General features: G+C 39.9%; 1 protein-coding gene across 2 annotated transcripts in view; it reads left to right on the forward strand.

Moving 5' to 3' along the window:
• FYB2 (FYN binding protein 2) overlaps positions 1–21,350 on the forward strand; it is a 159,075-nt gene that overhangs the window by 115,140 nt on the left and 22,585 nt on the right. Inside the window, exons 12-16 of one of the 2 annotated variants that reach the window (XM_051856422.2) lie at positions 2,267–2,330; positions 3,363–3,461; positions 8,145–8,173; positions 10,256–10,316; positions 20,441–20,482. In XM_051856422.2, the coding sequence (XP_051712382.2) occupies positions 2,267–2,330; positions 3,363–3,461; positions 8,145–8,173; positions 10,256–10,316; positions 20,441–20,482 (295 nt within the window). The remainder of the gene's footprint in view (positions 1–2,266; positions 2,331–3,362; positions 3,462–8,144; positions 8,174–10,255; positions 10,317–20,440; positions 20,483–21,350) is intronic. The other variant, XM_008265195.4, reaches the window with a different exon arrangement.

The following is a 21,350-nucleotide window of genomic DNA, read 5'->3' on the forward strand; positions in this document are numbered from 1 at the left end:
GACTTCTATTGCATAGTGCTTGGCACAGTTGTGGTTTGATGTTTATGTGATTTTTCTCTGATGAACAACAGTATTCCATACTAGAATGCTAACTGCTGCATGCTTACGTCGTTCTTCAACCCCTAGCACAGTATCAGGCTCATGTGAGATATTTAAAATATCTATTGACTGCCTGAATAGGAGTAATGAGGAGATGTTGGTCAAAAGATACAAAATTTTAGTTACACAAGAGGAGTAAATTCAGGGGATCTATCATACAACGTGGTGATTATAAATACGGGCAATGGATTGTACACATGAAAATTGCTGAGACAGTAGACTTTTTTAGAAAAACAAATTTCCTGATTATTTTATCAGCTTTTTGAAAATTTATTTGAAAGATACAGAAAGGGGGAGAGAGGGAGGGGAGGGAGGAGGAGAGAGTGTCAGAGAGGAAAGAGATATACCTTCTATCTGCTGGTTCACTCACCAAATGTCTCAATAGCCAGAGGTGGGCCAGGATGTAGCCAGGGGCCAATATCTTAATCTGGGTCTCTCATGTGGTAGGTAGGATCCAACCACTTGAGCCATCACCTGATGCTTTCCAGGGTGTGTTTAGCAAGAAGCTGGAATTGGAAATGGAGTCAGGATTTGAACTGAAGTACTCTGATCTGGGGTGTGGGCATCCCAAGCAACATCTTAACCACCATGCCACAAAGGCCCATACCAATCTTAAATGTTCTCACCACAAAAAGAGTTCTGGGGGGGCCAGCACTGTGGCATAGTGTGAAGTCATCCCCTGTGGGGCCAGTATCCCATACAGACACTGATTTGAATCCTGGCTGCTCCACTTCTGGTCCAGCTCCCTGCTAATGTGCCTGGGAAAGCAGCAGAAGATGACCCAAGTGCTTGGACCCCTGTACCCAAGTAGGAGACCCAGAAGAATCTTATGGCTATGGCTTCAGATCAGCCCAGCTCTTGCCATTGTAGCCATGTAGGGGAATGAACCAGCAAATGGAAGATCTTTCTGTGCATCTCTCCTCCCCTCCCCGCCACCCCCCCCCACCCCGTGTAACTCTGCCTTTCAAACAAATATTTTTTTTTTAAAAAAAGAGCATTTGGGGTCCAATGCTATGGTGTGGTAAGTGGAGCGACTGCCTGCGGTGCCAGCATCCCATGTGGGTGCTGGTTCGTGTCCTGGCTGCTCCACTTCCGATCCAGCCCTCTGCTGTGGCCTGGGAAAGAAGTGGAGGATGACCCAAGTCCTTGGGCCCCTGTACCCACGTGGGAGACCTAGAGTAAGCTCCTGGTTCCTGGCTTTGGAGCCCAGCTCCAGAAGTTGTGGCCATTTGGGACAGTGAAGCAAAGGATGGAAGATCTCTCTCTCTCTGCCTCTTCATCTCTGTAACTCTGCCTTTCAAATGAATGGGTAAATCTTTAAAAACAAAGAATATTTGGGGTAATATATGCTAATTAGTTTGATTTACTCATCCCACATTGTACATAATTATCAAAACATGCTGTACATAATAAACATATATATTATTTTTATTAATAAGATATATATCATTTTTATTAATAAGATAAATATATTTTAAAAGAAAAGATAACTGAGAAAGAATATCAAATATTACTCAAATTGGTTTTATCCTTCTTAGAATCCCAGAATTTTAGATAGAGAAAAATCTTGGAAATAATCCAAAAATCAAATTCTGTGCCTCAGTTTTCTTTTAAAAATTAAAGTGCATCCTTTAATCTCATCATGGTTTGAGCCTCAAAGCCTGACCTTTAATCCAATGTTCTTTCCATTAGACTCTGTCTCCAGGGTAGAATCAAAGTTTATAACTATGTATATTAAGCTCATGTGTTGGGCTAGACAAAGCCATGCTGTGATGGGAGGGATTATCTGAGATGTATCTGGTTTTGTGTTGTTTCTCCAGCATTAAGTATGAAGTCTGATGCCTCATAGACTCTGATTGTTATGTATTAAATATATGAAGGAGAGATGGTAGAAAGAAGGAATCTATTGATAAATCTCACATTAACTTTCTTTGACTAATGTAGCTCAGACTTGGAACTAGGCATTAGAAGTGAGTGTTAATTTTCAGGTGTACATATCTGTAGGAAAGTTGAATTATTCTTATTATATACTTGTAAAAATATGTACATAAATTTCAATAAAAATTAATAGAATAAAAATCAAGATATTAGCACCTAGCAGGTAGTTTTTGTTAAATATTAATCTGATCTGTTGCCATTTAATGATTAAAATGATGTTTTATTTCAGAAGAAAATCATGAAGAAATGTATGAAGATATCTACAAAGCAAAGAATAGCTACTCAATGATGGAGTGAGTTTCTTTCTTGGTTTTGAGTATTTTTCGTTAGTCTATAAAACCGTGGTTTAAGAAAGACCCTCATTCAGCATCCTTTAGGGAGGATTTACATAAGAATGGTGCTAGGCTACTGAAATTCCTTGTGATATGCAGGATACTTGTGCATATGCACAATCATGTGCTGTAAATTTTAAATGAAAATTGCTTTCTCATGTGAGAAAATAACCATTTCCCAGAAGAGAGGACTTTGATGTTGTTTTAGGACAAATGAGGAAAAAAAAGAAGTAAGTATCAATACAACTTGCTTGAATTCTGTAGCTGCTTTTCCAGGAACAAATCAGTGGTTATGACTTAGCTGTGTCTTTACAAGTTAGTTGGGCTGTCTCTGGGAATTGGGCTTTAATATCTAGTAATTCCCTCTTTAAAGGGTAATATCTGTTCTAATGTCAAGTATAGTTATTAAAATATGGCACAAAGAGGAAAGGAAAACAGCAAAAATCAAAAGCAAAATATTTAAGGGTTGAAAAGGAAAGAGGGAGTCTGAGCTGGGCACACTGGGTAGGATAATTGAGTACATCACTCCCTTGCCCTTTCTCTAAAAGAGTATTTGGAAGAATGTTAATCATCATCTGGGAAGTCAATGTAATGACCATGGTTGTATTATTCCGTAAATTAAAATGCAGTGATGTGAATTTCATGAGCCAGGAATTTCTATAATGTATTTCTAATAGTTTGTAAGCTACACATCCCTAAATTATCTTCTCTTCTAAAAGACTTTGTTCCATCAACTGTGCAAAAGTAGAGACTAACCAGGGCAGATGGAAGTTTGTACTGGCAGATAATTACTGGCCTCGTAGTTGACGGCTGTGCACTACTTCATAGCAGAATCCAAAGGAAAACATAGCCATTAGCATTTTCTTACTCTTCCTTGAATGGAATGTGTTTCAGAAATGAGACCAAAGCCCCTCATCCTTTTTAATACAGCAGCTTCTCAGCTATATCATACTCTTAAATGCCATGTGACTCCTATTTTTTGATTCCTCTTAGTTTAGATGGAAAAGAAGCACTTAAAAGACTGCAGCGGTTCTTCCAGAAAGAAAAGGAAAGGTTTAAGATGAAGAAAGCCAAGCCAAAGGAAAACATAAGGTAAAACGTCTCTTTTGCTCTCCCTTTCAAAAGAGGAAGGAACTCACTTTGCCAGCCTGGGAGATACACAGGTCAGGATTCTCTATCCAGCTCTCAGAAATAATGAGGAGGGTATCAGAAACCAAAACCCAAGACTTTGGCTATTGCCTGCCTCTTTCTTGAGAATTTTTGAATGAATCACATCCAAAGATACTAATGAGAAAGTGGCACATCCCTTTTGAAAACAAGATGATGAAGAAAAGGATGTAAATAAAGGTTTGAGAAGGAAAGTTTTGAGCCAAGTCCAGAACAGAGATTTTGTCTCCAGCCTTGAATCTTTGCGTATCCATTTTCATCACCAAGCATTGTTACTAATTATTTCCTCGAGTGCTTTCTCGGGCCTACTAGTTCCAATGATTCTGTTTGCCTTCACTTCTATATTAATTCATCTCCCATGAAAGTGATGGTTGGAGCGAGGAGGTGAGCTGCTCAGCTGAATGGTTCTTGTATCTGAAAGTCTTAGATTGGGAAAGGACCCTCCTCCCAGAGAACCTAGGCTAACTGCCAGTCAACTCTGCCAGCAGTGGAAAGACACAAGGGTCCTGGATTCTAGATTCTAGTTTCAGCTCTCACATTATTCGGTGTGCGACTGAGGGCAAATCACTTTGCACCCACAGGGTCCTAGTTTCTTCTGCATACAACAGAAGAGGACTGAAAAGTCTCTGGTGACACTTCTGTGTTTAATATAAAGATATAGGTCAATATTTTGTGAGAGCAGGAGGTGGTAAAATAATTTTCCAAGACAATTACCTATATTGAGATGGAATTACGTTATTCTGCCCTGAAGTTATTTTCAATCACAAAGCTTCAGAATTTTAGGATTTTCAGTCCGACTCTCTGTTACATCTAGATCTACCAGGAGACCCCACAGAACTTGGGGTTTCTAGATTACAGTCCTGACTCTGGAAGAAGAGGTAGTCATTGTACCTTCTGTGGTCAGTGAGACCCTATGCACAAAGGCAGACGCTGGCCTTGGCAGGTTAAACGTTAGATAGAAATGCCAATAGAAAACAATTGGCATGATTACTTGTAGTCCCTGAGATATTCAATCCAGGTGAGAATACTGACATTTTAAAAATGCAAATCTATTTTCCTTTTTCTTAAAACTATTCAGTGACTTCTTATAAATTTCAGAACAAATATCCAATCTCACTCCATGGCAAGTAAATAATTTTATGTCTACTTCATTTCTATTTCTCCAGCTCAATCTCAAAATAAAGTTTGCGCTCACCATCACTGCAGTATACAAACCCGTAGATCTTGGCCTCGGCCGTGGTGTCTCATGCCTCTTGGCTTTCACCGTGACATTTCCTTGGTCTGCAAAGCATCTGCCCTCTTTCAGCTTTCTTTGGTTACCAACATTATAGTTTGCCCTCAAAATTTGATGAAATGCTAACCCTTCTAGGAGGCCTTTCCTGAACCTCTGTACCCAAACTCAGATTACCTGTTTCTCTTTTATTCCCATGCACTTGCTGTCACATCTGTGCACATCTTGTGATGTGTGTTAATGTTACTGAAAAACCCTTCTTCTTAGAGACTACCAGAGTAAAGGGAAATCCATGTAACCTAGCCTCCTCCACTACACAGCTGCTCTGCAAATTCCCCAGTGAGCCAAACCTTGGCTTGTCTATCTCCAGGACAGAGAAATTCAACACCTGCTCAGAAGGACCTTCCATCTTCAGGAAACTGAATTAAGATTTATTTTCCTTAAGTTTGCCCAAATCTATCTCTGTACCTAATTTTTCAATTCACAGCATATAAATAGAGCAAGATAACAGACTTCTTTTCATTCATTAATTATGCTTTTGCCCTGGAGCTGCTTCTGTTGAACACCAATCCTTGTTTACTGTTTCATCTTCAGAAGCAGGTTGCTGCCGTGAAAATGTGACATTGAAGGAGAGTCAAGGCCTTGATCCACTCTCACACACACACTCCAGGAACACTGCCTGCCTATTGGGATAATCACTATTAAACAGCCTGACTTAGGCATAGATAAACTAAGGATGAAACATGCTGGATTTAGCTATGCTATGAATTTTAGGTGGGAATTAGATGTGGTACCCCTCCCCACTCCCTCTAGTCCAGGTATACTGACTTCCTTGTTCTTTATACAGACCAAGCCAAATACAGCCTAAGAGTCTCTGCATTTGCTGTTTCTTTCCCAGGAACACTGTTACTAACTTAGATATTCATGTGACTCAGTCCCCAGTGAGCTTGAATTCTCTGCTCCAAAGTCACCTCATCAATAAACCCTCACCTCCATGACAGTTTGTATCATACATGAGGGTACTTTCAAAAGTTTATGAAAAATAGAATTTCATAATAACTATTTTAATGCAGAATTTTAAATCCCTGCATGCATAGTTCTTCCTTAATACGCATTTTCATAAAACTTGTATTGTTTATTTATTGTCATCTACCTGAAAGGCAGAGTGACAGAGACAGGGAGATTGACGTTTCATCCAGGCTTACTCCCCACATGCCTGCAAAAGCCAGGTGGAACCGAGGAACCCAGAATACTTTCTGGGTCTCCCACATGGGTGGCAGGGGCCCAGGCACTTGGGCCATCATTTGCTGCCTCCCAGGGTTCATGAACAGGAAGCTGGACTAGAAAGAGTAGCCAGGACTCAAACCAGGCACTCCAGTATGGGATGAGGGTGTTGCAAGCAGTGGCTTACATCACTGCCCATGATGCCTACCGCATAAAGAACTCCTAATGCATAGACTTAAAATTTTTTGCCAAAATCTTGTTTTTTTTAACTCCATTTTCCAGGAATTTTTTTTATTGGACAGGTAGAGTTGTAGACAGGGAGAGAGAGAGAGAAAGGTCTTCCATTTGTTGGTTCACTCCCCAAATGGCCGCTACGGCTGGTGCTGTGCCGATCCAAAGCCAGGAGCCAGGTGTTTCTTCCGCATGGAAGAAGGTCTCCCATGTGGGTGCAGGGACCCAAGCACTTGGGCCATCCTCCACTGCCCTCCCTAGCCATAGCAGAGAGCTGGACTGGAAGAGGAGCAACCGGAACTAGAATCCAGCACCCATATGGGATGCCGGTGCTGCAGGCGGAGGATTATCCAAATGAGCTATGCCACCAGCCCCCATTCCAGGAATTTTTTGAAGTCCCTTTGTATTTCCTTAATATATAGCAGAAATCCCCTTGTTTTCTGTCTGCCTCACCCTACTGAAATCCATGAGAATAAGAGATTTGGACTGTTTTGTGTGCTGTTTTAACAGTGCTTGGGACATAATTGATACTCATTCAAAATTTGTTGAATGAATAATTGATCTATCACAAGCAAACATCATTTGAGAAATTGTTGTGGCTCCATTTTCATCCTTAAACTGGAGCTACCACCACCTTGTCCTAAAGAGAATGGAGAAAGGGAACTGGGGTTTAGAAAGCTTTCCCTGAGCCAGAGCCCCTGGAGCAGCCAGGGTTAAATGCTAACCAGGCATTGAGAGCAAGGAGTTCCCAGTACTTACACACAGTACTTACATGCACTGTCTAATCCTTTCTAATTCTGACTTAGAAACTGTTTTCTCCATTTCACAGGGGAGAAAAAGTTAGGCTTTGAAAATGTATTGACTTTCCCAAGGTCACATAGCAGGCAAGTGGCAGCACTGAGGGTCATTGTCAGCTGAGTTGAACGCAGTGACCTTGTGTTTCCTCTATGCCACGCGCCGTATCATGATGCTGGCAGCGTCCAGTCTGGTCCTACAGACAGCATCAACAGGGATTGTTAAGCAGAGTCTCTGTCCCTGGTCCTCTCACTGAGGCCTGCTCATTCAGTCCTCACAGTAAGACAGGCATTGATGTTCATTTTAGAAAGGAAACTGAGGCTCCGTAAACGTTCCCAGATCGCCTCTCAAGAGCTGTACCTCTGCACCTCCCTTTATTGTGTTCTTTTCACAGGCATGCATTAATTTTGATCTCCCTCACTAAGCCTCAGGCTGCTGCAGGGTAGAAACTGTAGGATCATTTTATAAACCCAGCACGCAGGCCTGTCCCATGGTGAGTGCTTCAGAACACGTGTAGGGCTGAATTTCAAGCAAATTCTTAAATCAATGTAAATGCTTAAAATACATGAGGAGTTTTCCAACACATCACACTTCTTTTGTGTGATCTTAGCTGTGAGATTTGAAAAGCATCAATCTATCTAGGCCAAATATCCCCTCCCTCTTAGCAATCTGCCACTTTACATTTCCACCTGGCCTGGAATTCTCCCCGTAAGTCACCCTTTGGCTTAAACGACCTGGAAAGAACACAGTGCCTGTAGAGGGTCTCCATTCACTCATCAGTAGGTTTTTCTCTTTTGCCAAAGTGTACCCACAGTGAGTGGATGTCATTGACCTTTTGGAAGATTAGCACGCAGGATTCTGTATGTGAACATCAGGACATGTGGGCAGCCTGAAGTTGTACGGTTAGGAAATAGGGTACAGGAAGCCAGTGAGGATAAGTAAGCTCATTTGTAAAAGGTTTTGGATTTGTCATCAGAGCAAAGCTGCAGGAGGTTTGCTCCACCTCTTTGCCTAGAAGCACCTGTGTTAGAACATCACTTCATCACTATGTTATTTGATATGTATCAGCTAATCTTTCTTAACATGGTTGTTTTGCTTGACCTTGTGTGTCTTTTCTTAATCAACAGTGCAATTTCCATTTCGCTGCCTGATTTAGGTAAGTGATACTTATTGTTGACCAAAAGTGATCAGCAATGATATGTTCAAGAACAGGGAAAAAGTGGTAATCCTTCCTGCATGTTAACATTCACTGACAAGTGGATCCATCAAAAGCAAAGATGATAGTGTACACAGCAGGAGTTCTTACTTAGGTGAAGATGACGAACAGTTCTGAAGTAGCTGCAACATATTAAGCCATTGGGGCAGATGTCTTCCTCTTAAAATCCCAGATAAATGGATTTATCCCTTTGTAGGGAGGGCCTAGGACCCATACTCATTCATGATATTGACTAGGAATTTGTGTCCAAATCTCTCTGACCACAAAACTCATGCATTTTTACACTGTACCTCTTACCATTTTTAAATTTTGATGGCAAGATCACCTTTTTTAAAACATAAGTTGAATATGATCATATTAGAGACTACACACTAATTAACTCAATGATAGGTCATCAGAATATTATTTGCTTTGCCATTAAGATAGTAATGCACAAGTTGGCACAGTGCTTGACACATGGTATGCTTCTAACACATGTTCAGAATGTTGAATTTGTCAGAAAATAGGGCCATGTGGTTTCTTGCTCATTGTTTTTTGTTTGGATTCTGGCCATGTGACTGCTTTGGTTTCATTTTTCTAGACAATGCAAATGTATATTCACAATATGAATTTGTTGAACTAAATAACAAATGCAGATTATATATACAGTTGGTAACATGACAGGTCTCCCAACATATCCTTGGTCTGTGTTTAAAAAGAAATGGCTTAGAATAAGAACACATTTTTCAGGTTGAGAACTAAGCAAAAAAATCTGACATACTGCCACAAGTGGAAAAATCTATACTTCTGATTTCACATGATAGATGACAGTTAAAATGTAGGCACACTAAAAATAATTGTAAAAAATTACCTTCAGACTATGCATATGAAGTATATATAAAACCTTAATAAATTTTGAATTCAGACTTGGGTCCCATCCCTAAGATATGTCATTGTGTATAGACAAATATTTCAAACTCTAAAAGCATCTGGGATGTAAATACAGGCATTTCAGAAAAATGAATACTGAACCTGTACCTTTTCCCAAATTTAAAGATGTTAAATAATGAATAATTATAATTGAATATTAATTAGGAATAATTATTTCAGAAGGTCTCAAATTTTCAAATGAAATGGAATATTCTGTAGAATTCTAAGGAATATGTATATCCTGAAATGAAAATATCTAATTATGATTGTTAACTAAGGTTAAAATAAAAGAGCAGGTGCCAAAAGTTTGAAATAAAAGCTATGGAAGAAAAATCAGCATTAATATTCTACTAAATTGACTTTTCCTCAGGGAATTACGAAAAGTCTTGTTTCTGTTGTGGCAGTATAACATCTTTTGCCAGTTCTAGAAAGATGGGAGTCTATTTTAAAAATGATTCTTCCAGCATCATATTTTTCTGTCACTCTTCATGAAGTTAAATTGATGCGGCCGGCACCGCAGCTCAATAGGCTAATCCTCCACCTAGCGGCGCTGGCACACTGGGTTCTAGTCCCAGTCGGGGCGCTGGATTCTGTCCCGGTTGCCTCTCTTCCAGGCCAGCTCTCTGCTGTGGCCAGGGAGTGCGGTGGAGGATGGCCCAAGTGCTTGGGCCCTGCACCCCATGGGAGACCAGGAGAAGCACCTGGCTCCTGCCTTCGGATCAGCACGGTGCGCTGACCGCAGCGCACCAGCCGTGGTGGCCGTTGGAGGGTGAACCAATGGCAAAGGAAGACCTTTCTCTCTGTCTCTCTCTCTCACTATCCACTCTGCCTGTCAAAAAAAAAAAGAAAAAAAAAAAAAGAAAAGAAATTAAATTGATTCAAATAAAAATATGTCTCTGAGATACTAAAATACCTATTTTTAAATTTTTTTCTGTTGAATTTCTTCCCAAGGGTTGAATCTTTTGCTCTTTGATCTTTCTACCCTATCTATATTCTATGATCAGATTTTAATAAGCTTGAGGATGCACCTGGATAATTAAGTACTAATTTTGAAAGCCAGATATCATGTGAAACATACCTAATAAAGAATTATTTTGATCCTCTTGACCCTAGAACTTAGACCTCAGGAAGTTATTATCTATGATGACGTGGACGTGAATGCAAAAGAGACAAAGTAAGTCAATACACCCTGCTGGTCATCCCTGCTGACACCTGATCCTGGTGCTTTGTAGAATGTGGCCAGAGAACCATCTCTTCAGACCCCTGGGGAAGGAATGAAAGTGCACTTGAGCCATCACCCCCACTCAGAAGAGAAAATACAGTAATACAGATGGCCCAACAGTGGTAGGCAATTCCAAAGGCCTTGGCACCTGAGACTGTGTTTTTGTTCCCTGTCTTCGAATCTGGAGACTTGAAACTTATTTCAACACATTTATTTAATAAGGACTATTTGGCAGAACCTCTGTTTCCCAGGACTCAATAACTATAATCTATCAGAAAGAAACTATCCTTAAAGTCAATGGCCCCTCTGTAGCTACTTGTTTTCTGTCCTTTTCCTCTCAACCAAACGACTGGAGATAGAGGTCCCCTCTGCTCATCTTTAATTCATCTTTTCTTGCTCACGGCAATTGGGCTTCTGTTCCTAACACATCAGTGAACTTATTTTTGGTGAAGTCATTAAAACTCCTTTGTTAAATCCAAAGAATACTTTTAAGTCCACGTCTTACTTGGCTTCTCAATAAATCTTCAACTTTTGACTGTGCAGTCTTCTGAAAGAAACAATACTAACTTTAAGTTTCCATATTATTATTTCTCACTCGTCATCTTTGCTACTTTTCCTAAATATTGTGTGTCTTGAACAATGCGTGTTTTTCTGTTTTCCGGTAATAGTTTTTATATTTTTGCTTTATTCTTGTTGAATAATATCTTCCATACCCAGGGCTTCAACTATAATCATTATGATGATGATGCCAAAACTTTCTCTTTCAGGAAAACTCCATCTAAAACTCAGAGAATCTATGATAATGTATGACATCAACCCCTCCCCAGGTCTGATCCCTTTCTTCTCATCTCTCTGTTGATGATTATTTCCATGAACTTGGCTTCCCAAATCCAAACTCCAGGCCAGGCATTATCCTTGACTCCTTCTCCTGTGGCCTGTTCTCCTCTCCCCATAGCTCTGTTCCCCTAAGGCTCTAACCTTTCCCACTTCTCTGTCCCTACTTCACAGCCACAATTCAGGCCCTCATGTTCTCCAAAGGGACTTGTGCAACAGCTTCCTGACTGGCCATGCTCTCTATATTTCAGTCTGTTCTCCAAACTTTCTAAAATGCAAATGTGATCGTGTCATAAAACCCACAACCTACTGACTAATAATCACTATTTTGTGGTTATCCATGGCTCCCAGAATGAAGTCCAAACTGCTTAGGAAGACGTAGCCTTCATTCATCCAGCCTCTGGCAGCCTGGTATCCTCCCCTGGGCTTCCCGTTCACCCACCCTTCCTACCATGTCCCATCCATGTTCCTTGAATCTGCCAAGCTGTCTAGCACTTCTAAACCTTCACATGTGCTGTAGTTTCATCAGTTTATTTGACAAACATTTACTATCTGAGTACATTGTGCTAGCTGTTGGGTATAAAACAGTGAACCATAGAGACATAAGTTCTACTCCTTTCTGACTGGAGAGAAAGACCAATGAGTGAAGAAAAAATATGCATGTGTGACTACACACTAGAATTTGATTGCTTGAAACAGGCCATTTTGAGAGTGGATATAGCATATAGGATATGTATGTTGGGCAGGATTGATGTTCATTTGGAGCTGATAGCTCCTCTCTAAGGAGCACAGAATTAAAGAACAGAAGAATAGCTCTCCCTGGAACATCCTTTGCCATACCTTTTGCCTGGTTAATTAATTATTTTATCCCTCATTATTTAAGACTGAGTTGAGATTTTACTTTCTCCAGGAATCTCTTTCTGACCTTATCTATTTGAGTCAGGTACCTCTTTTTTATAAAAGCATTTTTATGATAACTGTGATAGTGTGTTTTCTGGACTGTCTTCTCTAGACCTGGAACTCCCTGAGGTAGGAACTGTGGCTTCCAGATCTGTATCATGTGATCTGATACCAAAACTTAGTTTGTGAAATGAGTCAACAAAGAAGGACTTCCTTTAAGAAGTACAAAATAATGTACAAACTCAGAGAAAGTAGCCACTGTTATTGCTAGAAGATCAAAAAAGTGTCTGCTCTACAGGCAGCATAGGTAACATTTTGACCCGTAGATACTGGGAGCGAGAGGAGACCTGGGGAGGGATGGAGTAGGGAATGGAGGGAAAACGTGTGCTTTGAAAGTTGTGTTGGATCATAAACCATGTGATCAGAAAACGGTGTTCTAAGTGGGAAATGTGATTTGGAATGTGGTGGAGAAGAGCCCTAGACTATCATGTTAGGATAAAAAATGCATTCACTTTAAAAATGAATTATAAAAAGCAAAAGAAAATACATATAGGTGTAAGTTGTAATACATGGTAAAACAAATTGCCCTGGACCCATCACTCAGGAACTAGAACACAACCAATAGTTTGGCTTCCTTACCTGATGCTCATGCCCTAGTCTATCTTACTGCCTTTCTTCCAAGGTAATCACCCTCCTAAATGTGATTTCCTTAAATAAAAGATTTACTTACTTATTTGTTTGTTTGAAAGGCTGTGTTAGAGAGGGAGAGGGAGAGGGAGAGGGAGAGGGAGAGGCAGAGGCAGAGGCAGAGGCAGAGGCAGAGGCAGAGGCAGAGGCAGAGGCAGAGGCAGAGGCAGAGGCAGAGGCAGAGGCAGAAGGAAAGGGAGAAGGAGAAGGAGAAGGAGAAGGAGAAGGAGAAGGAGAAGGAGAAGGAGAAGGAGAAGGAGAAGGAGAAGGAGGAGATTGATCTTCCATCAGCTGGTTCACGCCCCAAATGGCCACAGCAGCTGGGGCTGGGACAGGCTAAAGCCAAGAGCTTCATTCTGGTCTCTCATGTGTGTGGCGGAGGACCAAGTACTTATATCATTTTCTGCTGCTTTCCCAGGTACATTAGCAGGGAGCTGGATTGGAAGTGGAGCAGTCAGGACTCAAACTGGTGTTCATATGGGATGCTGGCATTGTAGGCAAAAGCTTCATCTGTTGTACCACAATGCCAGTCCTGATTTCATTTCCTTTTCAAAAAAAAATATTTTATTGGGGCTACACTATGGCACAGCAGGTTAAGCCATAGCCTGCAGCATGGGCATTCCATATGGGTGCCTATTTGAGTTTCAGCTGCTCCAGCCGTGGCGGCCATTGGAGGGTGAACCAATGGCAAAGGAAGACCTTTCTCTCTGTCTCTGTCTCTCTCACTGTCCACTCTGCCTGTCCAAAAAAAAAAAAAAAAAAAAAAAAAAAAGACAAAAATCTCTCTCTCTCTCTGTAACTCTCTCAAATAAATCTGAAAAAAAAAGTTCTATCATTTTTGCCTTATATATGCTGAAGTTCTTTTAGTAGTTGCATATAAATTTAAACATATCTTCTCTAGTGGAAGAATTTTTCATTATGCTGTAGCAATTGCTATCTCTAATACTATAACAAAATAAAATAATAATAGTTTTTCTGTGGATTAGGCACTGTTTCATTCATTTAATTTGTATTCATTCAATGAATGAATGATACTCATGCTATGAGTATTATTACACAAATTTTATAGGAAACAGACTAAAGAACAGAAGTTGTGTTACTTATCCAAGATTACACAGCTAGGAAGTGGTCTAATCCTTAGGATTCAAACCCAAGTAACTGGACTTCTAGCTCATTCTGTTTACTACTATACTATATCTCTTAGTGATGTTTTTTGCATTCAAATTTGATTTGCCTGATATTAATGTATCTACTGGATCTTTATTTTAGTTAATATGTCTCTTGTATACATTTTTAAGCCTTCAATTTTTTGTATTGCTGTAATCTCATTCACCATATCTTGTATAGGCAGCATACAAGTGAACTTGGGTTTTTAAGAACTCTAATCTGATAATCTGTTTTAACGCCTGCCTTGCATTTGACCTGGGCTCAATCTTCTGGAATGTTGGGTTCTAAGCCTAGCATTTTCCTCAGGACACACTTGCACATGGCTAGTGCTTGCCCACTAATCACTGTTCTGGTTTTCGTTGACCTGGTACTATTCACTGCACTTGCCTCCACTATAGAAACCGTTAAAACATGCATGAACCTTTATCCAGGAGGCAGTCATTTTGTTTTGGGAAAGTCCTTTCAGAATACTCTTCTGCCCTACTGCAAAATAAAGCCCAGAGGAACTCTCAGCAAGAGGACAGTGTAATCAGAGCCACAGATCAAGGGGGTAATCTCACCTTCTGTGGAATGCTAGGACTAGAACACACATTAGAACATCGTTAAACCTGCTCAGATGAGAAATGGGGAAAATGTGTTCTATGGTACTGAAGAAAATAAAGGAGAGATGACATTTCACAGGAGAACTTCATCAGGTTTCATTAAACTGTGAAATCCTCTGGTAGGAATCATATTCTCTTCATCTCTGTCACCCAACTCCTAATATGGAGCTTAAGATGTGTTAGGTAGTGGCAGGCGCCGTGGCTCACTAGGCTAATCCTCTGCCTGCGGCGCCAGCACCCTAGGTTCTAGTCCCAGTTGGGGCACCGGATTCTGTCTTGGTTGCTCCTCTTCCAGTCCAGCTCTCTGCTGGGGCCCAGGAAGGCAGTGGAGTATGGCCCAAGTGCTTGGGCCCTGCACCAGCATGGGAAACCAGGAGGAAGCACCTGGCTCCTGGCTTCAGATCAGCGCGGCGTGCTGGCCATAGTGGCCATTTGGAGGGTGAACCAACGGAAGAAAGACCTTTCTCTCTGTCTCTCTGTCTCTCTCTCTCTCTGTCTAAACTCTGCCTGTCAACAACAACAACAAAAAATGTGTTAAGTATAAACAGAACATTTGATGAGTATTTTGTAAATAAATGGTGCTTGTCAAATCGCTTAGCCCTATAAAAGTCCAACAAGTTTCTTCTTCACGAGCTAGAGTAAAACTTCTAGAGTTTGATATCAGAGAAACCAATTACTAATAGTATTTGGAACATTGATAGAAAGTACCAGAAGCTGGAATGAGAGGAGAAAGATAGTACCTGAGAAAGCGTAGAGTGGCTACTTTGCTTATCATGTCTTGATGGGTATTAGATTGAATAATTGTCTAAACAATTCTCAATTAAATTATTGCTACATAATCCAAACCTCTCCTTTTTGTTTTCTTTTGTTCATTAGACTACATCCTAGAAAGCCAGAAAGGAAAGGAAAATGAGAAAGATCCTGTAACAGTTTCAACTCCTAACAACTTGGTACCCATGAGACCTATGACATGTCATCTGCACTGAATCTTACTTTCTTGTGACATGGCAGTGACAATTCCCATCCTGCCAAAATCACTAAACTTTCTACCTAGATCGATAGAAAGGTTAAAATAGATTGAAAGAGAAGACAAGAGTCGACCATAATATTCATAGGGCTTGCATAGGAGTAAATTGGTATGATCTTGATGAAAGAATAATTTGACAACATGTATCAAATATGCCTGTTTTCTTAGTAATTCTGCTTCAAGCAATTAGCTCTAATGAAAATAATTAAAAGATACAGGAAACAATTATGAAAGTATCAGGATTTTATTAGAAAATGTAGATTTTTAAAACAATATAAATGTCCAAAAATACAGTGATAATCTAAGTTTCTTAATATCACCAATTAAATATATAAAAGTACTTCAAAATGTTCACATAAAATGGAATTAAAAAATAAGTCTATTTAGGCACAAAATAATTTTAAAATCTGTGCTTATGATGGCTTTCAAAAAGTTTATAGATAATGCATGTTGTGAACAGTTGTACAAGCATTTCAAAGATTTTTACACCAAAATAAACTTATGTTGCAATTCCATTTTCCATGAACTTCCTGAAGTACTCTCAAATATATATAGTCAAGAACGGCGCCGTGGCTCACTAGGCTAATCCTCCGCCTAGCGGCGCAGGCACACCGGGTTCTAGTCCCGGTCGGGACACCGGATTCTGTCCCGGTTGGCCCTCTTCCAGGCCAGCTCTCAGCTATGGCGAGGGAGTGCAGTGGAGGATGTCCCAAGTGCTTGGGCCCTGCACCCCATGGGAGACCAGGAGAAGCACCTGGCTCCTGGCTTCGGATCAGCGCGATGCGCCGGCCGCAGCGCACGGGCCACAGTGGCCATTGGAGGGTGAACCAACGGCAAAAGGAAGACCTTTGTCTCTCTCTCTCTCACTGTCCACTCTGTCAACAATAAAAAAAATTTAAAAAATTAAAAATTAAAAAAATATATATATAGTCAATTGTTTTTAGTGGCATGACATGGAGAAATGTTTACATCATAATGACAATTGAAACTAGCAGAATCCAAAATTGGGTGTATAATATGATCTCAATTCAGTTTGTAATAGCCCTTGGGAAAACATTGAGAAGGAAACCTAGACATTTTTGATAGTTTAGATTATGCTATTTTATGTGTTTTCTACTTTTGCTTCCTCTCTACCTCTTCCAATTTTTTAAATACTTAAGGTATACTGATTTATAGTTGGTGAAGACAATAAACTTTTGTGCAGGTGTTTGCTCTATTTCCTTCCTCCACAGCTGTAGCTCCTTCCAAATAAATTCCTTCCTGAGCGCTTACTATATGCCTAGCATTGTGTTAACTTGTAATGGATACGTGTGTAATACAAGTTTGGTCCCACCTTCTAGAAACTTAAATTGGAAGGAAAAAAATGGTGAACATGAAACGGTTAGAAAGGAAATAATTGCTGAGCTCCTTGTTATAGGCTTCAAAAGCAATAGAAGTTGAGGAAAGAGGTGGGTCAGCGATCCTTAGGCAAGTCTTGAAGGTTCTTCAAAAGTCTTCCATAACCTAAATCTTCAATGATTCAAATGTTGATTTTTTAATATTCTATGGGACACTTGTGCCCACAATCTGAAGGCAATAATAATATGATGGCTCTGAAAATGTCAAAATCTCTTCAAACATAATATTCATGAGTTTGCCCAGTGAAGAGCTGGTGAAGCGTTCAGGTATGCAGATAACATAGACATCCAGGTGGCTGACAGAGGAAAGCCCCCTTTTCTCATGTCAATTATGAACACCTCAGTAAAACTGTCATACCAGAGAACATGTTTTCAACCAGCAGGGACAGTGAAAGACCACAGTGTGTGGAGTCAGACACACTGGGATTCAATGCCACTATTCCTATTTTTTTTTTAAACTTTTATTTAGTAAATATAAATTTCCAAAGTACAGTTTATGGATTACAATGGCTTCCCCCCCATAACTTCCCTCCCACTTGCAACCCTCCCATCCCCCACTCCCTCTCCCATTCCATTCACATCAAGATTCATTGTCGATTATCTTTATATACAGAATATCAATTTAGTATATATTAAGTAAAGATTTCATCAGTTTGCACCCACACAGAACATAAAGTGTTAAATACTGTTTCAGTACTAGTTATAGCATTAATTCACATTGGACAACACATTAAGGATAGAGATCCCACATGAGGAGTAAGTACACAGTGACTCCTGTTGTTGACTTAACAATTTGAGACTCTTGTTTATGGCGTCAGTAATCTCCCTAGGCTCTAGTCATGAGTTTCCAAGGCTATGGAAGCCTCTTGAGTTCTCTGACTTCGATCTTATTCAGACAAAGTCATAGTCAAAGTGGAAGTTCTCTTCTCCCTTCAGAGAAAGGTACCTCCTCCTTTGATGGCCCTGTTCTTTCTACTGGGATCTCACTCACAGAGATCTTTCATTTAAATCCTTTTTTTTTCCAGAGTGTCTTGGCTTTCCAAGCCTAAAATTCTCTCATGGGCTCTTCAGCCAGATCTGAGCACCTTAAGGGCTGATTCTGAGGCCAGAGTGCTGTTTAGGACATCTGTCATTCTATGAGTCTGCTGTGTATCCCACTTCCCATGTTGGATCGTACTCTCCCTTTTTGATTCTATCAATTAGTATTAGCAGACACTAGTCTTGTTTGTGTGATCACTTTGACTCTTAGACCTATCAGTGTGATCAACTGTGAGCTGAAATTGATCACTTTGACTAGTGAGATGGCATTGGTACATGCCACGTTGATGGGATTGTATTAGAATCCCTGGCACTTTTCTAAATCCACCATTTGGGGCAAGTCCGATTGAGCACGTCCCAAATTGGACATCTCTTTCCTCTCTTATTCCCACTCTTGTATTTAACAGGAATCACTTTTCAGTTAAATTTAAACACCTAAGAATAATTGTGTGTTAATTACAGAGTTCAACCAATAGTATTAAGTAGAACAAAAAAAAAAAAAACTAAAAGGGATAAAGTATTAAATTGTATATCAACAGTCAGGACAAGGGCTGATCAAGTCCCTGTTTCTCATAGTGTCCACTTCACTTCAACAGGTTTCCTTTTTGCTGCTTGTTTAGTTGTCACCGATCAGGGAGAACATATGATATTTGTCCTTTTGGGACTGGCTTAATTCATTCAGCATGATGTTTCCCAGAATCCTCCATTTTGTTGCAAATTACCATATTTCATTGTTTTTTACTGCTATATAGTATTCTATAGAGTACATGTCCCATATTTCTTTATCCAGTCTACTGTTGATGGGTATTTGGGCTGATTCCATGTCTTAGCTATTGTGAATTGAGCTGCAATAAATATTGAGGTGCAGACAGCTCTTTTAATTGCCAATTTAATTTCCTTTGGGTAAATTCCAAAGACTGGGATGGCTGGGTTGTATGGTAGGGTTATATTCAGGTTTCTGAGGAATCTCCAGACTGACTTCCATAGTGGCTTTACCAGTTTGCATTCCCACCAACAGTGGGTTAGTGTCTCTTTTTCCCCACATCCTCGCCAGCATCTGTTGTTGGTAGATTTCTGAATGTGAGCCATTCTAACCAGGGAGATGTGAAACCTCATTGTGATTTTGATTTGCATTTCCCTGATGGCTAGTGATCTTGAACATTTTTTCATGTGTCTGTTGGCCATTTGAATTTCCTCTTTTGAAAAATGTCTATTGAGGTCCTTGGCCCATCTCTTAAGTGGGTTGCTTGTTTTGATGTTGTGGAGTTTCTTGATTTCTTTGTAGATTCTGGTGATCAACCCTTTATCAGTTGCATAGTTTGCAAATATATTTTCCCATTCTGTCAGTTGCCTCTTCACTTTCCTGACTGTTTCTTTTGCAGTACAGAAACTTCTCAATTTGATGCAATCAGAAATGTTAATTTTGGCTTTGACTGCCTGTGCTTCCGGGGTCTTTTCCAAGAAGTCTTTGCCTATGCCTATATCTTGCAGGGTTTCTCTGATGTTCTTTAATAATTTGATGGTGTCTGGTCATAGATTTAGATCTTTAATCCATGTTGAGTTGAATTTGTGTAAGGTGTAAGGTAGGGGTCTTGCTTCATGATTCTGCATGTGGAAATCCAATTTTCCCAGCACCATTTATTGAATAGACTGTCCTTACTCCAGGGATTGGTTTTGGATCCTTGATCAAATATAAGTTGGCTATAGATGTTTGGATTGATTTCTGGTGTTTCTATTCTGTTCCATTGGTCTATCCATCTTTTTCTGTACCAGTACCATGCTGTTTTGATAACAACTGCCCTGTAGTATATCCTGAAATCTGGTATTATGATGCCTCCGGCTTTGTTTTTGTTGTACAAGATTGCTTTATCTATTCGAGGTCTCCTGTGTCTCCATATGAATTTCAGCATCATTTTTTCCAGATCTGAGAAGAAGGTCTTTGGTATCTTGATTGGTATCGCATTGAATCTATAAATTGCTTTTGGGAAAAGACATTTTGATGATATTGATTCTTCCAATACATGAGCATGGAAGATTTTTCCATTTTTGGTATCCTCTTCTATTTCTTTCTTTGAGATTTTGTAATTCTCATTGTAGAGATCTTTAACGTCCTTGGTTAAGTTTATTCCAATGTATTTGATTGTCTTTGTAGCTATTGTGAATGGGATTGATCCTTGATGTTGTTTCTCAGCCATGTCAGTGCCACTATTTGTGACCATAATACATTATCTAGCTCTCTGATCATCCAATTCCTTATTTGTACAACTTTATGAATGATTAAAGAATCATTGCTGTATTTATTGTGAAAACCAAGTGAGTTAACTTACCTAAAATGTCTAACAAAATATGTCACAAAATGAAATTCCAAAAGTATGAGTCCCTTTTGTAACACCCACTTCCTTCCCTGCATTCTTTTTTGCCCAGATCCAAGAATGCTACAGTTCAGTTGGCTCAGTCTGTGTCAAGGTATGTTTAGTGTTATTATTCACACGTTAGGGGCAAAGGCATGAAGGCTCAGAAATAAGATGAAGTACACTTTTAAAAATATTATTTAAGTTATTCAAATTTCATGTATCTCATGTATACAGATTTAGGAATATACAGATACTTCCCCCTGCCCCATCCCTACCTCCCACCCAAACTCCAACACTTCTTCCTCCTCCCTCTCACATTCCCACACTTAATTTTTACAAAGATCTATTTTTTTTTTACTTAATGATCATATAGTTAACCCTACACTAAGTAAAGAGTTAAACAAATAGTATGAAGAAAAAGGAAAAAAAAACCACTGTTATTCAATAGAAGAGACAAAGCTATAAACAATCATTGAATCTCAAAATGTCCATTTCACTCCTAAACATTAAATTTTAGGTACTCTATTAGTTATGGTGGATGAGGGAAAACATATGATATTTGTCTTTTTGGAACTGATTTATTTTACTAATTATAATGGTTTCCACTGGCATCCATTTTGTTGTAAGACAGGATTTCATTTTTTTTTTTAATTTATTTGACAGGTAGAGTTATAGACAGAGAGAGAGAGACAGAGAGAAAGGTCTTCCTTCCATTGGATCACTCCCCTAATGGCCATTATGGATGGTGATGTGCCAATCCAAAGTCAGGAGCCAGGTGCTTCCTCCTGGTGTTCCATGCTGGTGCAGGGGCCCAAGCACTTGGACCATCCTCCACTGCCTTCCTGGGCCACAGCAGAGAGCTGGACTGGAAGAGGAGCAACCGGGACTAGAACCCGGTGCCCATATGGGATGCTGGTACCACAGGCGGAGGATTAACCAAGTGAGCCATGGAGCCAGCCCCAGGATTTCATTTTTTTTTT

Source organism: Oryctolagus cuniculus, chromosome 7 (assembly GCF_964237555.1).
Source record: "Oryctolagus cuniculus chromosome 7, mOryCun1.1, whole genome shotgun sequence".
NCBI classification, from domain to species: Eukaryota; Metazoa; Chordata; class Mammalia; order Lagomorpha; family Leporidae; genus Oryctolagus; species Oryctolagus cuniculus.